At 36.9% G+C, this 17,642-nt stretch overlaps 1 protein-coding gene across 1 annotated transcript in view; it reads left to right on the plus strand.

Moving 5' to 3' along the window:
- Positions 1-15,890: 15,890 nt before the first annotated feature.
- Positions 15,891-17,642, plus strand: part of RP1 (RP1 axonemal microtubule associated) — a gene marked incomplete at its 3' end in the record, with an annotated part of 163,329 nt that continues 161,577 nt past the window's right edge. The window contains 1 exon segment of the mRNA XM_082284668.1: positions 15,891-16,535. Coding sequence (XP_082140794.1) covers positions 15,897-16,535 — 639 coding nt within the window. The 5' untranslated portion in view covers positions 15,891-15,896.

The raw sequence follows: 17,642 nt of genomic DNA on the forward strand, positions 1-17,642 counted from the left end.
CATCCTCTAAAATTTAACTATCAACTCAATCTGAACAGATGCAAAAGGAGCATTTTTCTTTCTTTCTTGCCTGGTTCAAAACCCAGTATGATCAGTCATGTGAAACAAGTAAATAACTGTTTGCATTATATGTAGTTAAAGAATAACGCTACCAATCAATTCTGAAAATTGAGCCTGTGGTTCTATGTTGGTGTCACAGAAGTATTAATTCTCTTGAAGCTAGCATTCCTTCACAGGCCAAGTCAGAGTGAAAACCATATGAAAAATGTTGAAGTTTGCAAGTGAGTACACTGGGAAGTGATTTATCAGCAGGGAGGGAGCTAATCTCTTTCCAGTTTTTGTCTGGAAATTGATGGGTTTGTTTCATAGATAAGGCTCTGACATCAAAGACAAACTGAAAAGAGGCACTGCAAAAGGCTTATGGGTGTGGACAGTATTAGTTCTAGCACAGGAGCAAATTTTGTCATCAGTTATAATTATCTTGATGAAGTTAAGTGATATGAATAATTTTATACGACATTTCAAAAGTACCCCTTTTTTAGCTGTTCTGTCAGTCTGATACTAAAAATATGAGCAAATACAGAATCACAAATGACTGAAATTACATTTTCCAGATTTATATGTTTTGAGGTTGTCTTTGCCAGAGGTTGGGGCTGAGATAGAAAATTTCCTGAGCATTGTACAACCTAGAGCATTTTGCAATAGGATGGATTGCAGAAATATAGCAAACTTTATGCTTTAACAAGTCAGTCTCCTTAGATGTTAACAGAGAGCTCTTGAAAGCACTAGGTCAAATTCAGTGTTGGCATAATTTATTTTACCAGATCTCTCCATTTTAGAATGAAACAGCGGGTTTCTGGAGGAGAAACCAAATTGGCTTCTTTTCCATATACAGATTTTGCATCAGCATTTCTGTTAGCTGAAATTAACTCACTTTATCTTTGCTTCCTAGAATGGACAGGGTTGCTCCCTTGTGTTGCAGATCTCTCAGGTTTTTTTTTTTTTCTGTCCCTGTGAGGGAGCTTGTTTTGATATAATCCTTTCTTTTGTGAATATTTAACTATGCTATAGGAGTTTCTACTTTAGGACACTAATAACAGAATAAAAGCCTAGGTAATGCAATGCTACTACTTCTTCATAAACTTTGGGACAAAGATTCTTTTTCTCAGTATTTGTCCATTGACTTCTCATTAGGATTCTGAACTGAGTAGGATGTAGTGGCCAAATTTGATTCTTAGATGGGTGTACATTTGCTTTGCAGTGACTTCATGTGACCTTAAACTCAATTTTCTTTAAATAGAAAATGTTGCCTTTTTTAATTGAAATGTATTGGCTGATTACTGACATTGTCATGAGGAGGAAAAGATTCAAGCAGTGATTTGACACATACTTTGTTTGTGTAAAAGAGACATTACTCTTTATCAGCATAAAGATATTAATCCTTCTTTTGACAATGTGCACTAATAATTTTGAAGAAGGACTTTTAATACTGAATAATGTTTGTTGGCTTTCTTTTGAGCATCTCTGTTCCCACATCTATGCACTCTTAAAGTAATGCTTTACTTTTTAATGCATCAGTAGTACTGCGTTGCTTGTAGACGTTAGTTGAACAACATGCTTATAATATCACCGAAAGATCAAGTGGATCTTCTCTTGTTGTTGCAATATGCTACAAGTCCCTGGGCATCTAGGAGAGTAAGGCCAGCTTATGTCAGCTGCCATGGGGCAGGCTCCCAGTTACGCAATTTTTATGTTCTTGGTTTAAATGTTAAGAAAGACAGCATTTGCTTTTTAAGATGTGATCACAAAGTTGATTGTCCTGTTAAACTCATGGGTTTTTCCCATCATGCAAGCATTTTTGAGATTTCAGTTGGTTATTTCTTCTCATATCCTGTGAACCCAGAGTTAAAGTCTCAAAAGAGGGGGAAAAAATTGGGCACCAACCAAGAAAAAATCTCTGATCAGTTTGAAATATTTCATTTAAATGGTTTGATATGTTATTTTGATTCTGATCTTTTCTTATTTTACCATTTTAAAGATATGGTAAGTTTCTAAAATAAAAGTGTCTCCAAACCAAAGAACTGAAATTTCATTTAGGAAATAGCAGAATAAGGTATTTGAGAGCTTAATTTTTTTTTTTTTTTTGAGAATGTTAAGCATTGGAATGCATCAAACCAAATTTCCTCTGAACAGTTTCAACTTAGACAACTTTGAGTCCAATGCCCTTGGTCACAGTATTAGTTTCAGTTACTTGAATGGGATTACTTGGCCAAAGGACACAGTTTGTGTCAGTTTGTGGACAGGTTGTCTGAAATCGACCAGTACCAAGGGAAATATTGCTATAAGTAAAGATTTCCTATTAGAAGAGTGAGGATTTTAGCTCTGAATCCTTTGAAGATAACTAAAGCAAAAGTATTTTCAGCCTCATTTGTCCCTTATCTACATCTGCTGCCAGCAGGCATTGTGTTTAGAAAAGGAATATTTATGAGGCAGTAATTCGCACGAAACACCTTGATTTTCATCTAGATGAGCTGCACGAGCGAGGAGATGCAGTTTCTGAATTCAGGGATCTGTGTTTCTCCTGGGGAGAGGCAGTGGGTTAGCCACTGCTAAGAGCCAAACACCCACCCAGCTGCTCACCCACTCCTCCTCAGGGGGCAGGGGAAGAAAATAGGATGAGAAAACTGGTGGGTTGAGATAAAGTTAGAGAAACTGCATACCAATTACTGTTGTGAGTAGAAGAGCCCTGACGTGGGGAAAAAGAATTTAATGTATTGCCAATGAAAATAGATTCAGGTAGTGAGAAACAAAGACAAGCAGTGAAACAGCATCTTTTCTCTCTCTCTTCCAGGCTCAACTTCATTTCTCTCAGATCCTGCCACCCACCCCACAAGCAGTACAGTGAGAGATAGGGACAGGCACAGTCCATCTGTAGCAGATCCTCTCAGTCTCTCCTTCCATCTGATACCCTTCCTCTGCTCCAGTGTGGGTCCTGCCATGAGCTGCACTCCTACAGGGGAAAAAACTGCTCTGGCATGAGGTCTTCCCAGCCCACATTCAGATCCCTGCTTCAGTGTGGGCTGTTCAAGGGGCTGCAGGGGAGTTTCTGCTCCAGCATTTGTAGCACCTTCTCTCCTTCTTCTCTTGTATTGTTGCCTACACTGCTGTTTCTCACTCCCTTTTTTTCCTCCCCTGCCTGTCCAGCATTTTTCCTTTTCTTAAATATGTTATCACAGATGTGTGAACATGATTGATTCAGCTGTGTCCTGTGCTAGGTTTGTTGGAGCCGACAGGAATCGCCTGTGTCCAGTACAGGGCAGCCTCAGCCTCCTCCCATTCCTCCCTTTATCCCCCCCTACTATCAAAACCTTGACATGGACTACCAAAGCATGAGCTTGTCTGTCTGCAACCCTGACAATAGTGTTTTTAAAAATAAACCAGGGGATATATCTTTGCTGTATGACATAAAAGGTAGCATGGTCTAAGACAGTTAAAGAAGCAACAGAACTTTGAACTTGACAGAATAAAAAAGCCCTTCTATTATCTAATAACAGTCTGTCTATCTATCTATCTATCTATCTATCTATCTATCTATTCTGAGTGCACTATATAAACAATTTGGCCCTTTGAAAAGGATTGTTATTACTAGCTATTAAATATCCTGTTTGAGAGCAGGTTAATTATGAGTCATTATTATCCCTTCCATGATTCTGTTCTCTAGCTTTGAGATTTACACTTCTCTTCCCACTTAAACTGATCACGTGCAATACAGAATGAAACTGAATTATTGATGATAGATGAAAGATAAATCAAAATGTATCAGTTCAAAAAAGCTCTGATGTATTTAAAATTAAGAAAATTCACAACTGCATTGGGGATGTGCAAAAAACAGTGGTAAAATTCAAGCAAAATAATGGGAATTAAGGGCCTGAGGGTATGTGTGGAGTGGACTTGGGTATGGTTCTTTTTTGCCACATTAGTTTGCCAAGCTGGTAGAAATGGTTCTCACAAATTAAAATGACCCTATTTTGAATTAGCTCCTTTTGTAGTGTGCAGACATGTTGCTATTACTTAGTACTCTTTCATCTTACCTTCTTGCTTCTGCAGCTATTTAAGGTTACATCTTGATAGGAAGCTTTTTTTGAGTTGCAAACAAGTTTGTTGTTATTTATTGCAGTACAAACAGCATGTATGTTAGGAATTATATCTCAATTTATATTTTTAGTCTGAGAAAATTTGTAATTTAAGGGATATCAGTGGCAATAGAAAGAAAGAAGTATCTAAATGAAAATTTGTTTTTTAGCCCTGTAGTGGGGTCACAAAATAATTACTTTTCACCTCCATTTCCTTCAGTTTCTGAAAGCAAATAAATGTTAAGATTAGCATCCAGAAAACACTCTGAAAAAAGCCTTTTACATTTTCTTTTTCTCTGTAGTTCAAAAAGGCAAAGGAGTAGCTCAGTTCAGCTTGAGGTTATACATCTTCCAAAAATGATGCAATGACTGTAATAGCCTCTGATATCACCACAAGCGCATGGACGATGTGGTGTAGCATGTACTGCGTTTTTCAAGCAGCAAGTCTTCTTTCCAAAAGCAAAAATTAAGCTTAAAATAACATTAAATCACTAAGACAGTCTAATTGCTTGGAGACAGTTCGCGTGACCAGATTATAGTACGTCACTTCTTTTTAGATCAGTCTTTTCTAAGTAAACAGACATCCTTCAGCATCTGAGTATTTCCCTGTGGCAGTCTGCTAAGAAAAACGTGAGAAGAGACCTATCCGACATGGCTCTTCCCACTCACCGTGATTTATTTGAAGTCACAGGGATTGCTTATCTGCCGAGATAGAGCCGCAGAGCCTGCGCCCGCCCGCTTGCTCCAAGTGGAGGGTCCATTGTTCTGTCACGGCACTGCAGAGATTGCCAAGGGTTGACCTTGGCTAGTGACCTTATCAGAGGTGATTTTGCAAAAACCTACTAGTTTATTTCAGTAGCATTGAAATAATTGTCTGCAAGTCACTTTTTTTTCTTGATACGTTCCAAGTGAAAGCCCCGAGGATTGTGATTCCAAGCAGAGGTTGCCCCGGAGGGGGTTTTGTGCTTCTGAGGAGTTTTTTATTTTTTCATTCTCGAAGGCCTTTGCTGCCTTCAGATTCTCTGAAAACAACGATGGCTGTGCCTGCAAAAAGCGAGTGTCAGCTGCTGCTCTTCTGAAGAAAAGTGTAATTGCATAAATGTGCCTTTAGAATCCTATGGAAGCATGGCAAATATTTTACTATAAAGCATTCTTTCTTTGTCCCTTATGATATATCATCATTACCAAAAGGTTTCAGGAACTGATCTGAATCTATTGCTCCAGCATCTCTTTAGACAGTACTAGATCTGTATAAGAATACTGTTTTCCTTCAGTATGATCTGACAACCTGAGCATTTTTTCTTAATTAGTGTTTGAAATTGTCAAGAAATTAAGAGGCAATAACAAAAGTTAAACCATTGAAATTTGTCATTTCATAATTTAGAAAATAATTTGAAAATAGATACTGTTCAATATTCAGTAGAATGAAGATAAGAGCATAAATATATTTCAGAATAGTACAATATAAAGCGGTTATATCCTGAAGGGGAGTGGAGCATCTGAACATACCTCCTTTCCAGGTGCAGTCATATTCACAGAATCACAGAATCACGGAAGGGGTCAGGTTGGAAGACACCACATTGGGTAATCAGGTCCAATCTCCCTGGCACAGGACTACAGCCTGATGGTCTTTGAGCACCCCAGTGAGGGAGACTCCACAACCTCTCAGGGCAATCTGTTCCAGTGCATGGTCAGCTGCATAGTGGAGAAGCTCTTTCTTATATTCAGGTGGAATTTCCCGTGCCTCAGTTTCTGCCTGTTGTTGTTCTACTGGCTGGGACCACTGAGAGGAGTCTGGCTCAAAAACTTAACAGTTGATGGGAGAGAAAAAATTGTTTTGTTTGTCTTAAGTGAAGAACAATAGTAGTAAGAGGAAGGAAAACGTCAAAGTTCTGCTGCAATCTAGTAGCAGGGGCAGAACCATTATAAACCAGTATTGACAGCCAGGCCTTTCCATCACTGATCTCTCCTTAGTTTTTAATGATAGGCAATACACTGTTTTCTAAGTTAACTCATCTGCTTTTTCTTGGCTTTGTGATATTTTATCACTGGAGAAACATCACAAGGATCAGCCTGGAGTTCAGTCTGATGAACAGATCCTTTCCATTAAATGGAAAATGGACAGATCCTTTCCATTAAAATTTTTATGTATTGGATTTTATCTGTGTCAAGCACAGAGTAAATGATTTGACTAAATTTGCTTAAAAGATAGAAAAAAAATAGTGGATCACTTTTTCTTTAACCTGGCCAATGTATGCTCTTCTTTTTTAAAAAAATTAAAATTTTTATATTTTATCTAGTCTAATATCAGTGTCTCACAAGATGAAATTTAGAGTACTCTTTCTTATATTTTCCTGAAAGAACTTGAAAACAACAATGACACTTTTTACCACTCTGTGGTCATGTATTCATCTCACAGACTTCCTACTAGCAATATTTTTATGGCTTTTGGTAATTTAATTATAACTTGATTAAAAATTAATAACTTCAGTACAAAAGTATTTTATTAAAAATACATAGTCTTGTTAATGAACATTTAATTAAAATGAAGCAGTAAGTTTTGTTTATGTATAATTTTTAGTCAATATTACTGTGTGGAAAAATTTTATTGAAAACATATGGGGCTTCATTCAGACAAGGGAAAAGATTGATACATGGAAATTTGGTGGTGAGAACAGCTAATATGATCTGATTATTTTTGAAGGAGGTGGACATTGCCTTTCTATTTTTTGTTGAGTGTATGTCAAAATATCTTTATCAATCTAATGTCATCTTTTAGTACTATTTGAGATTAGAAACAGGCCCTATGGCAAAATTACAATGCAGAAATACAGGCTGAAAGTCTTCATTAAAAAAAAAATCATGGATCTAATTGGCTCAAAATCCTATATATATATAAGATCCTTTGGTAAAACACCAGTTCAGCATATGAGGGAGTTTAGAGGAATGTACTTCCAAAGCAAAATAAAATGGAAGGGAAACAACAGGTCTGGGAATAAACAAGGAAGACACCGGAAAATTACTATTTAATCTAAAAGATATAAAAATAACTCAAGATATTTGAGTAGGGCTTCTCTGTGAGTGTAGGTGTGTGTTTGTGTATCTGCACATACCTAGCTAGGCATAAACATGCATATGCAGAAATATCTACTTATAATGTTTATATGTAAGTGAGAGTAAATGCAGACAGAGCAAAACCAAGTTATCTTGGAGAGCTACATTTACAGAGGTGGTGATTGACTCCAGCTTTAAATCTCAGCATGGGAATCCTGGGTTGATACTAGGAACATACATTTAGTTCCATTTTTTACATCTAGTGCTGCAAGTATGACATGACAGCCAAATAAAAGTCAGTAGTAGCACTTGTATTTTCTCAGATCTTCTCGCTTGTACCTACAGCTAACACAGCTGAGCTAGACTTGTACTGGGGATTCAGGAGCAGTGATACAGTGCTGGAGGTGGTTGGGTCGTTCCATCTGGGCATCCTTAGGGCTGAGTTAAGTACTTTGGTCTCTGAATCCTGGGCTGATATAGAGCCTTTAGATAGGGGCCTATATTTGGCACTATTTTTATGTCTGTCAAAAAATGGGTATCGAAACCCAGGCTTAAAATTAGGTGTGTCTTTTGTAGCTGTGAAGCCTGTTGAGGAATTAGATATTGTGCACTCATCAGTCTGTTCTTGTACACAGCCTGGACAAGAGAAGGAGCACTGAGCTGGTTCACTGGCTTGTAGGCTTAGATATAGGGACTTAAATCTTTGCTCTAAATCAAGCACTGAACTGGATCTCTGGAGTGGAAAGACATCTCTTTAACTACTAGCCAGAGGGATGGAGAACCACAACAGCTGGCTGCCTGGGCTGTGAGAGGGGGTGGTCAGGTTTCTTCAGACAAGATTGGCAAAGCAGTGATGAGCTGGGCATTGCACCAAAGATAAGACATTAAGCAGCTTAGTGTTGTCAGAGCAGGAATAGTTGTACACGTGCCCAACAGCAAAGCTGTACTGTTAGCAACTTGGGAGCCTCAGGAGCCTGGGCACCTACAGGAGTAGGCAGCAGATCAGAGAAAGGGTTTGAAGATGTAGTTTTTTACTTTGAAACTTTTTACTTTAATTTTGTAGGAGGCAAAACTCTAAAATATCTGAGCCACATCTTTTCCTCTTTTTGGCCTCAGTTTATGAACTCGCTCACTCTAAAAACAACCTCTGAATGCCATCAAGGAATTAAGACCAGATCCTAGCAAAAGGTTTTATGTTGTCCTCCAGAAGGAAGCAAAAGTTCTGTCCCTCATAGTCACTTTTGCTGCTGGAGTCTTTAGTTTATTCTTCACAATGTCTCCATGAAAGAGGAAAGTTGGCAAGGCCATTGCATGGAATTTCAGATAGACAAACTGAAGCACATGGTAAGGTAAGCTGATAACAAGTTGGGTAAGGAACTCACGTGCTGCCTGCTTAATTCTTTTCTTTGGCCATGCTCTTTGAGAGAGGCAAAGAATAATAGTTATAAATTAACAGATTGTTAAGAAATACAAAGAAGGTAAAAAATAATAAAAAAAGAGATTGTGTGACAACCCTAACTGTCTTAATGAGTGAAATTTTCAGTAAAACATCAAGATTTTATAACCAATACAGTAAGAAACCAGTCTTTAATTAGCTGAGAGCACTGACTAGATTTGCAGTTAGTTGTGACACGACTTTTTACAAATCATAATGTGTTAAGGTTGGTGCACAGATGACTGCATTAATTTGGTGAAAGGACTGGGAGGGTCATGAAAGCAAATATTCAAGGAAGAGAAGAAACTCTTGAAATGTTGTAGAAGAAGAAAATCAGGAATATGGAAAAATCGCTAGTCACTTTTTTCCAGTTTAAAGAATTTGAGATGCTCTGCATGCATTCACATATCACTGCAGTGACTTATGTAAATGCAATGCAAGGAAATGAAAATGCAGTCTAGGATGGCTCTTTTTTTGGATGTTCACTCTCAGAAAAATATGAGAACATGGCTGACCCTTCCCTTCAGTTAGTATATGCTGCAGAGCAGAAGGTAGTTGTCGATGGTTAAATACATCTGAGGCAAGAAAATAAGAAAAAAGTCTTCTGAGAACGGTTATGCATTCAAATCTGAGATAAGCTGTACACACCAGAATTAAATTCTAACTCACTTAAAGATGATGGGTCAATTTGTACTTCTGCAAGGCCAGACATTTCCCAGTGGAATCTGTGTACTGAACACAAATGGGTGTTTAGATTTGAGTTAAATGTAGTGGTGGTCAAAAACCAGAGCAACTCAAACAGGAGTTTTTCAATTCAGCTAACTATCCAGGCAGAGTTCTCTTAAAAGCAGAGCTCTGCTTTTATTTTGTTTTGTTTTCCTCCCCAGAGGCATACTTCTTTTTCTCATTCTGCATCCTCAGCTGTTGGTTATCAAATCTCTGTTGGAGAATTTAATGAATAAAAGTCTGTGAGGATTAACTTGATAAGGAGTTCATGTATATCAAACAGTAAAATGCTGTTGTAATGTGAGGGTTCAAAATCTTATCAGTAGTAACATATTAATAGTGCCACATTTTTGGAAAGCTTTGCTGGAAAGGATGTAAACAGGCTGGGCACACTGAAGGGAACTTGACCCAGGGCCCTGCTTCTAATGTGATAATTTCCTTTTTAGCTTGATAGCAGTTTCCTAGTTCCATACCTTGCTGTGCAGTCCAATTAAGAAAAAACCCCAGAAGTATAAGAGGTTGCAGGGACTTGGAAATATAAGGCACGTTATCAGCATTTTCTTGGGGCATGAGATCAACACCAATAGTTTAACTGGTGGAGCAGCTGCCCTTTCTGAAGAAGTGACTCACTCTTGAATGATAAAAATACTCAAGTGTTAACTGCTGCTCCATATGGCTCTGACTTAAACAAAGGGTGTCGTTCAAGGGCCATAGGATTGCCAGGCAGGGAAGTCAGAGCACACACAGATCTGACCCTGCTCGGACTCAGGATAATGCTGCAGAAAAGGCTGCTTATGTTTCTCAACCTGGAATGCTGGTTATCTGCTAAGGAAAAAAGGATATATCAGCAAACATGCGAATGTAATTGCTAACATACTTTTTCTTTCTTAAGCATCACTTTCCTAGATATGATAATGGTCTTGAGAAACACTGAGGACTTGTAGAAGGAGGTGGAAAGTGTTAGGTTATATTTAGGTACTTGTAACATTTAATCAGTTCCGTTACTGAAGCAAACTCCATAGGAAAGGAGGCCAGATAGGTCACAATCAGAAAGAGTAATGATAAAAATATTTGTTACAATTATTTTGATGCTGTGTTTTGCTGGTCTCATACAAAGAATTTTGGAGTCAATTAGAAACTTTTGACTTTGAAAACTTCCACTTGAGCTTTGGTTCAGCCCAGGTTGGGCTGAACCTGGCAGGCCAAGTGTTTGCTTCGGGTGCTGGACTTAGGCCTTTTGCCTCATAGGATGGTGTTAACTGCAGGCACTGGACCTTCAACTGGCCATGTCTCTGCCACTGCCTTCCCAGAAAACAACCTTTGGAATCAAAATGAAAACTTCCACTGATGCATGTGGTCATTAGAGTAGATCCTTTGTACTTATCTGGCACTGTGTTCACAAAGAGCCAAACATGAGTTTGCCTCTTTTTGCTTCTTTTCCATGAGAGAAAAGAACTGAAGTTAGTGACAGCCTCACAGTGATATGGCCATAATTTCAGTTATTGCCCAGTCAATAACCCTTAAAAAATGGGACCAACAGGGATATTGACTACAAGTTAAGTGCAATATTTAGTATCAGAACCTAAAACTGAAGATGTTTTGGAGATAAACAGGCTTGTCATTTGTGAGAATGACAGCAACTCAGAAAAATTGTAAATGTGCTTGCCATTACAATTTTAATCAGTGGTATGTTTTCTCATGTGGCCTCATTTTGCTTGCCTAAATTTTCTGGACTAATTTTATATTTCCCAATTTTTCTTTGTAAAAGGTTTATATGTAAAGAACAACTGTTCTCCAGATATTAAGGCTGAGTTCTTGCATAACTAATAATTTAATGGGTATCAGCCAAGCTGCCCACATGAATGGGTGAAAGGTGTTTCTGTGTCAATGTTGAAGCTTTAAGAGAGTGATAATTTTTTTGTGGCTTGTTAGCTTTAAGCCTGAATAAAGCATAATTCTATTGATGCTATTTTTACTGTAAAGTTGATGATTTTTTCTATCTTTTCAGAATATATGAAGTGTTTGGAGTACAAGAATGAATGCAATGGGCCTTTAAGCTACATATGTCTGGACACAAGCTCTGCAAGCCTCTTGAAGTCTTAGAGAAATAAGAGGCATTTGCACTGTCAAATGGTGACACTTGATTGTCATCTTCACCAGGTCCCAGCAGTATGATCTCTTGAGTCCCCAGTTCTAGTGATACACAGAAGCTGCTGATGGATTAGCTATTTATTGAAAGTGTCTTTGCATGCACTGGAAAGTTAATGAGGGTAGCAATGATATTTTAAATCCTACACTGTAGAGAAATCCAACCCAATATAAATTCTTGTTATAAGCAGTTTAGTTTTAAGACATCAGAATAGAATTTGCACTTTTCATCTTCTGAACAAGTGTAAACAACAGAATACTGACTAGAATACGAGTACATTAGCTAAGGTAGATTAAGGACCTAAATAATTATATTAATATATTATTTTAAAAAGCAATGTTTATAGCAAAATATCTGTAAGATTATAATTTAATCTTTGTTCATACCTATGCCTTTTATGAAAGTGGAACTGAAGTGGTATTTTACAACTTCTATAAATGTTGAATACTCTACTAAGGAGACTAGTTAAAAACTCATTACAGCATGTCGTGGTAGTGTCTACTGAGCAGTGTTTTTGTTACTGTTCTACACAGCTAGTTTTGAGAGTTTGGTGTAATCCTGATTAAGCAAAGAAGCTCCAAATCAGATTATACTTCTGGTGGCAATTAGATGGAACAGTTACCATCTGGGAACATAGTATTTCCACTGGAAAAAGAAAAAAAAATTTCCACATTCCATGGTATAGCTAAGATACAGTTAAACATAATCCTCCTGTCTCTTCCTGAACTATATTCACACACACTAATAATCATTGCCCTTTTTCCAATATGTAGAAATAAAGAATGCCTCATGGATGACAAAACTCCTTCAGACTGTAATGTTTTACTAACTCTTGCTAAAGAAACTGTGGAACTATTTTCATTGTGTTATCTGACCAGAGAAAAATATGGGAGAATATTTAGCACAAAGAGGATCAACTTGAGGAAGTAAATGAAGGAAAGCAAGAATTAGGGACAGCTAATAATTAGAGATAGCTAATAAATAGTCTCAGAAGGTGAGTGGTAGAAGCTCCATTTTTAACATATTAAAAATTTTTATCACTAAAGAATTTAGTTTGGATGATAAACCTACTCTGACAAGAAGGTATATTAGATAACCTTCATTCCCCACCCTCATTTTTATTTTATGTGGCTTTGTGAGTCTCTTGAGAAATATAAGTAAATAGAAAATTATACAAATGAAATATTTAGAAGGTAAGCAGTGTTTTAACATCATATGAGAGGACTTGCTGGGTGAGATGTTAGACATTCTGCTCTGAACAGTGGCTGCCTGTGCTGAACCTGGTCTGGTGATTCACATTAGCTGAGATTAGGCAAGTGGATTATGATGTTTTTCCTGGCTGAGCATACTTGGACTAAGACAAAGACAATCACATCTACAGTTTATAAATCTCTGAAAACAAGCAATACTCTCTTTTATTTACATAGGACTGGGGGTGAGTATGATAAAATTATATGCAATGCTTACCTGCTCTATGGCATTGAAGGTATTCTTATGTATTTAGAATGAAGTGTTCCACTTAGTGTCTTTATAGAATTTAGCTTTGTGCATAAACATTGAATGAGTGATTTTGTTTATGAGAATGCAGGGAAAAGGATTAAGTTCTGATTTCTGTTTGATTTTCTTGGAGAATAAATTTCTCAATATTTTAGTTGCCAAAATATCTTAATAGACATCCTGTTTCATGTAATATCAGCTATTTCTTAATTTTAGAATAATATCATTTATGCATGAAAATTGATAGTATATTTATGATGATATTAAGCTATTGCAGTATGGTGGCCTGTAGCATGAAAAAGTAACTTCTCCAATAAGTTGACTGTTCATTTTTGAAATGTTTTGCATTTGTAAAATGCAATTATAAGGTATCTGAAAGATGCATAAACAATTTTTGCCATTAAAATTAATGCTAGAGACATGGTGTGCTGAACAAAGGTGTACCATCAATTTTGCTAAGGAAAACATTTTTCTTAGTTTTGTGGATTTATATTCTTTTGTATTTACACTGAAAATTGTCTTTTTTCTGTCTTGATATGTATATTCCCTCTTTGTCTTGGATTTCAGTGCTTCCACAGCATCAAGACTAAGTCTAATAATTATCTTTATGTAAAATATACTGTATTTCTCTTCCAAACATTGATGCTTATGTAACTGAATGTTTTTCACAAGCCCAAGTATCTAGAACAGCTTCTGAGCGGCTAATTCCAAAGTGATTAATGTCAATGGTCTCCCGAGAAAATCCACCTATTTTATCTCTTGTAAGAGTGAATAATCAAATCATACAGTTAGAGAGGAGCTGAGGAGCTGTGCCTGTTCATTTCTGCCTCTGGGGATTGTTGTTAATAATACTTTTCCCCCAGAGATCCTGGACTGGACTATCAGACTCCAGTCTTGGCCAGTTGAAATGGACTAACATGATGTTCAGTTCACTCAAGAACTTTACTGCTGTCATTGCTGCTTTCATTGGAGTAGAACATTTGCTCTGCAAAGAGAGTAGGAAAGTTTGTGTTGCAGCTAGCAGCAAAAATGCCCTTATAGATTTCCTCTAGGCATATCCAGCTAAGCAGAATGACACATGCAGCATAAAATGTCAAGTTCAAATTGAATCCCTAGTCTAAATCACCTGTCAGCCTCTCAATATAGAAGTATAGTGAAAATTTACTCAGCTAATGAGTAGATGTGTCAAAAAAGATGAGCAGCTCTAGCTCTCAGTGGTTTCAGTTGAAGTGGAGCTCCTCCCTCCTACAGGAAGTAAGCCATTTCAACAGCCATTGTGGACTGGGTTACATAAGTTGCTGCAGCCAACCTTGAAAATTTCTTCTTGCATATTCCTTAATTAAATTTTTTTTCTTTTTAATTTTTTAAAATTTATTTATTTTGAACAGAATTGTGATTACGTAGATCAGTTTTGGAGTACAACATTCTAGTGCAGACCTGCTTGGCTATCTTTTAGTTTTAGCACCTAGATGAGTATATTTTGCAGCATAAATTATGTCTTAAAAGGATACATTTCTTCCTGTGTTCTGATCAGTGTTCAAAATAATCAACTCCTAGTTCAGGAAAAACAACTGAGCTGAATCAGTGTGTTATTGGAAAAGCTGTAAGAACACAGTAAGATAAAATCTTATCAAATCTGACTTTATTTGAACCTTCACTATCTTGAAATATACCTTTTTCTTATCAATTTCAGAACTGATATACGTAGTATTAAAATAATCAAAATACTGTTTTCCATAGCTTCATTATGAAAACGATATACTAGCCAGAGATTGTTCCATTACTCAATATGGCAGTTATATCAAGGTGATATCATTAAAGAATTGAATTTATATTATTTTGATGATAAATGTTTGCTGAGACTGCTATGTAGCTTTTCAGTAAAACTCTACTAAAACTGTTTCCTTGTGGCTAATTAGTTGACAGCTTTTAGCCTGTGTTCCAGTCAAGGCAAGCCAGCCATTAAGTTATTTTGTCACTTAAAGGGTTGTCATTATAGTATCTATATTTAGATTGGATTAAAATGGAAAGATTGTTGTAGTGGTGCTCTATTTGCAAGCATGAAGACTATCTATATGGTTATCAGAAATAATTTGTTTTTGTAAGACCAGTATTTAAATGTTCTCACTTCAAGGCTACTTCTCCTGAAGAGTACCTGAAATTTTTGCGTCTTTTTGTGGGACTTAAAGACTTTTCTTTTACTAAAAACTCCTTATTTTGTCAGTAGCTTTTTTTCCTTCAGTATAAATGTGATCGTTGTAGTAGATAGGTACCGTGAGATATAAATCTTAAAATAGAAAAGCAAATGATCTGTCAATTTATGATGCAACTTCACTTTAACACATTTTTTGAGCCTTATTGTGGTATAGTTTACAGTGCAGTAAATCGGGAGACGTTTCTCTGACTCCAATGGTTTTGCCTTGGTATGAAACTAGAACATAAGATCAGAATGAATTGCACTGTCTTTCAGTTTAGCTACTTTGGACTAAAAAAGGCTCGTACCAAAGCACAAATTGCTCCCTCCTAGTAAGGACTTTTCTTAAATATCTTAAATGTTAAATGTCATTAGCTTCATCCTCAAGGAAGGGTGGACTGACAAACCACCTCCTTCTAAGAAAAGGTCTCTTGTACCAAAATTATAACTGATTTGAAATGACATTGGAGGGTTTTGGGAATATTTGCAAGTAGAGGTGTGCTGACTTAATCTGACAGTATTGTAGTCTTTGTGGAATTTAGTGATAACAGCTTGAATCCATTTAAATCCAATGATTTTTGGCACAACATGCTGCTGTTGGTTTCTTATAAATCCTCTTTCTGCACCTTTCAAAATGTAGATCATATTTTTACTAGTCATAAGAAAAGTTTAACATTCTTCTCCTCTTTCTTCCAGATTGCTGTCAAAATGAGTGAAACACCTTCAAGTAGTTACTCAGTGAATCATCCAAACTCATCTGAGAGTGAACAGAGTTTATCCACACGCCATTTCAATGTTACTGAACCTGTTGTGGCAAAACGGATTTGTTTCTATAAAAGTGGAGATCCCCAGTTTAATGGAATCAAAATGGTAGTTAATAGCAGGTCTTACAAGACGTTTGATGCCTTGCTGGATAGTTTATCCAAACGGGTCCCATTACCTTTTGGAGTTAGGAATATTAGTACACCAAGAGGGAGACACAGCATCACCAGTCTGGAGGATCTTGAAGATGGAAAATCCTATATTTGTTCCCATCAGAGGAAAATGAAGCCCATCAACCTGGAACAGGCCAGCAAAAAGCCACTGCCCTGGCAGATCAGCAGGCCTGTCAGCGCTCGTCGTCGAGCTGTGCAATTAGCAAGGCAGAATGAAGATGGGTTTGGCCATCGAGAAAGCAGGATAACAACTCCCAAAAAGATGCTTGTTTTCAAAAATGGAGATGTGAGACTTAGGCGCACCATAGTTTTGGGAAAGAAAAATACACAAACATTTGAGGCCTTTCTGGATTATATGAGTGAGTTAATGCAATATCCAGTTGTGAAAATCTATACCACTGATGGCAGAAAGGTGAGAATATGGATGTGTACTGCCTTTTTAAAAAATAATTTCTCCTAGATTATTTTAAATTAAATAAAAATTGTATCTTTTATAAGCTTGTAACATGGTCCTGATGTATGATCTGATGTTCTAAATTTCATCTGTCTACTTTCAATGCTTTTTCCCCCTTCAGAAGGACTACTAGCTTGGAGGAAATATACTGGAGTCTTGGGAGCAGAGAGAAGCTAGTGAGGACACATTTCATTTTAAGCAAAATAAAAACCCCACTTTTATTTCTCTTACTCAGGCCTCTTTCAGGCAGGCTTCTAATTCTATACTTTTACCCATTTACTAAAAATCTTCCTTTAGTCTTAATGTTGTTTATCTGGGACTTTTATGTCTTAGAACATGACAAAGAGCATCTAATGGCCACACATATTTTTAGCATTGCACAAGTACAGAGTGGTTTGCCATTAATGACTTGGAACTCTCTCACCTGATTGCCTATTACAGTTTTCAAACCATGGACCAGGTTCTGTACCTCTAAACTCAGATGTTGCAGCACTAATAATCCAGATTTTAATCTCACATAGTATTTTTATAATTTTAACTCAGTGTTTTTTCTGTCTGTTGTTTAACCACAGAAAAACACTGATGGTGACTTTTAACAGGTATCTAGAAAGAGAATTCCATGCAGAACTCCAAGAGCTCAAGGGAAATCTTCTGTTTGCGCTCTACTTATTGAAATTGTGTATTGGGTTGGGAAACTGACCATATTGCCTACTAGTTAGTGAAGTTTGTAAGCATTATCTTGCAATATATTTTTGGAACATTCAGAATTGTCAGACAAGGCTTCTGAGCACCTTGATCCAGTCAGATCTGCTTTGAGTAGAGAGTTAGACTACATGACCTCCGGAGGTCTTTTCCAAAGTATAACACTCTGTGATTGTGTCCTATTCCATTGTGGAAGTACGAGTCAACTGCTTGTGCTGTATTCTGAATTTTTCCTCCAAGTATGTCTTCATATGTATACCTACCTCCAAATGCATACTCATATTTCATGCCTATGAACAGTCACTGTGCAACGATGAAACAAAATTACATGTACAAACACTTAAATTTTAAGAAAATTTTCAT

Source organism: Coloeus monedula, assembly GCF_965178545.1.
Source record: "Coloeus monedula genome assembly, chromosome: 1".
Taxonomy (NCBI): Eukaryota; Metazoa; Chordata; class Aves; order Passeriformes; family Corvidae; genus Coloeus; species Coloeus monedula.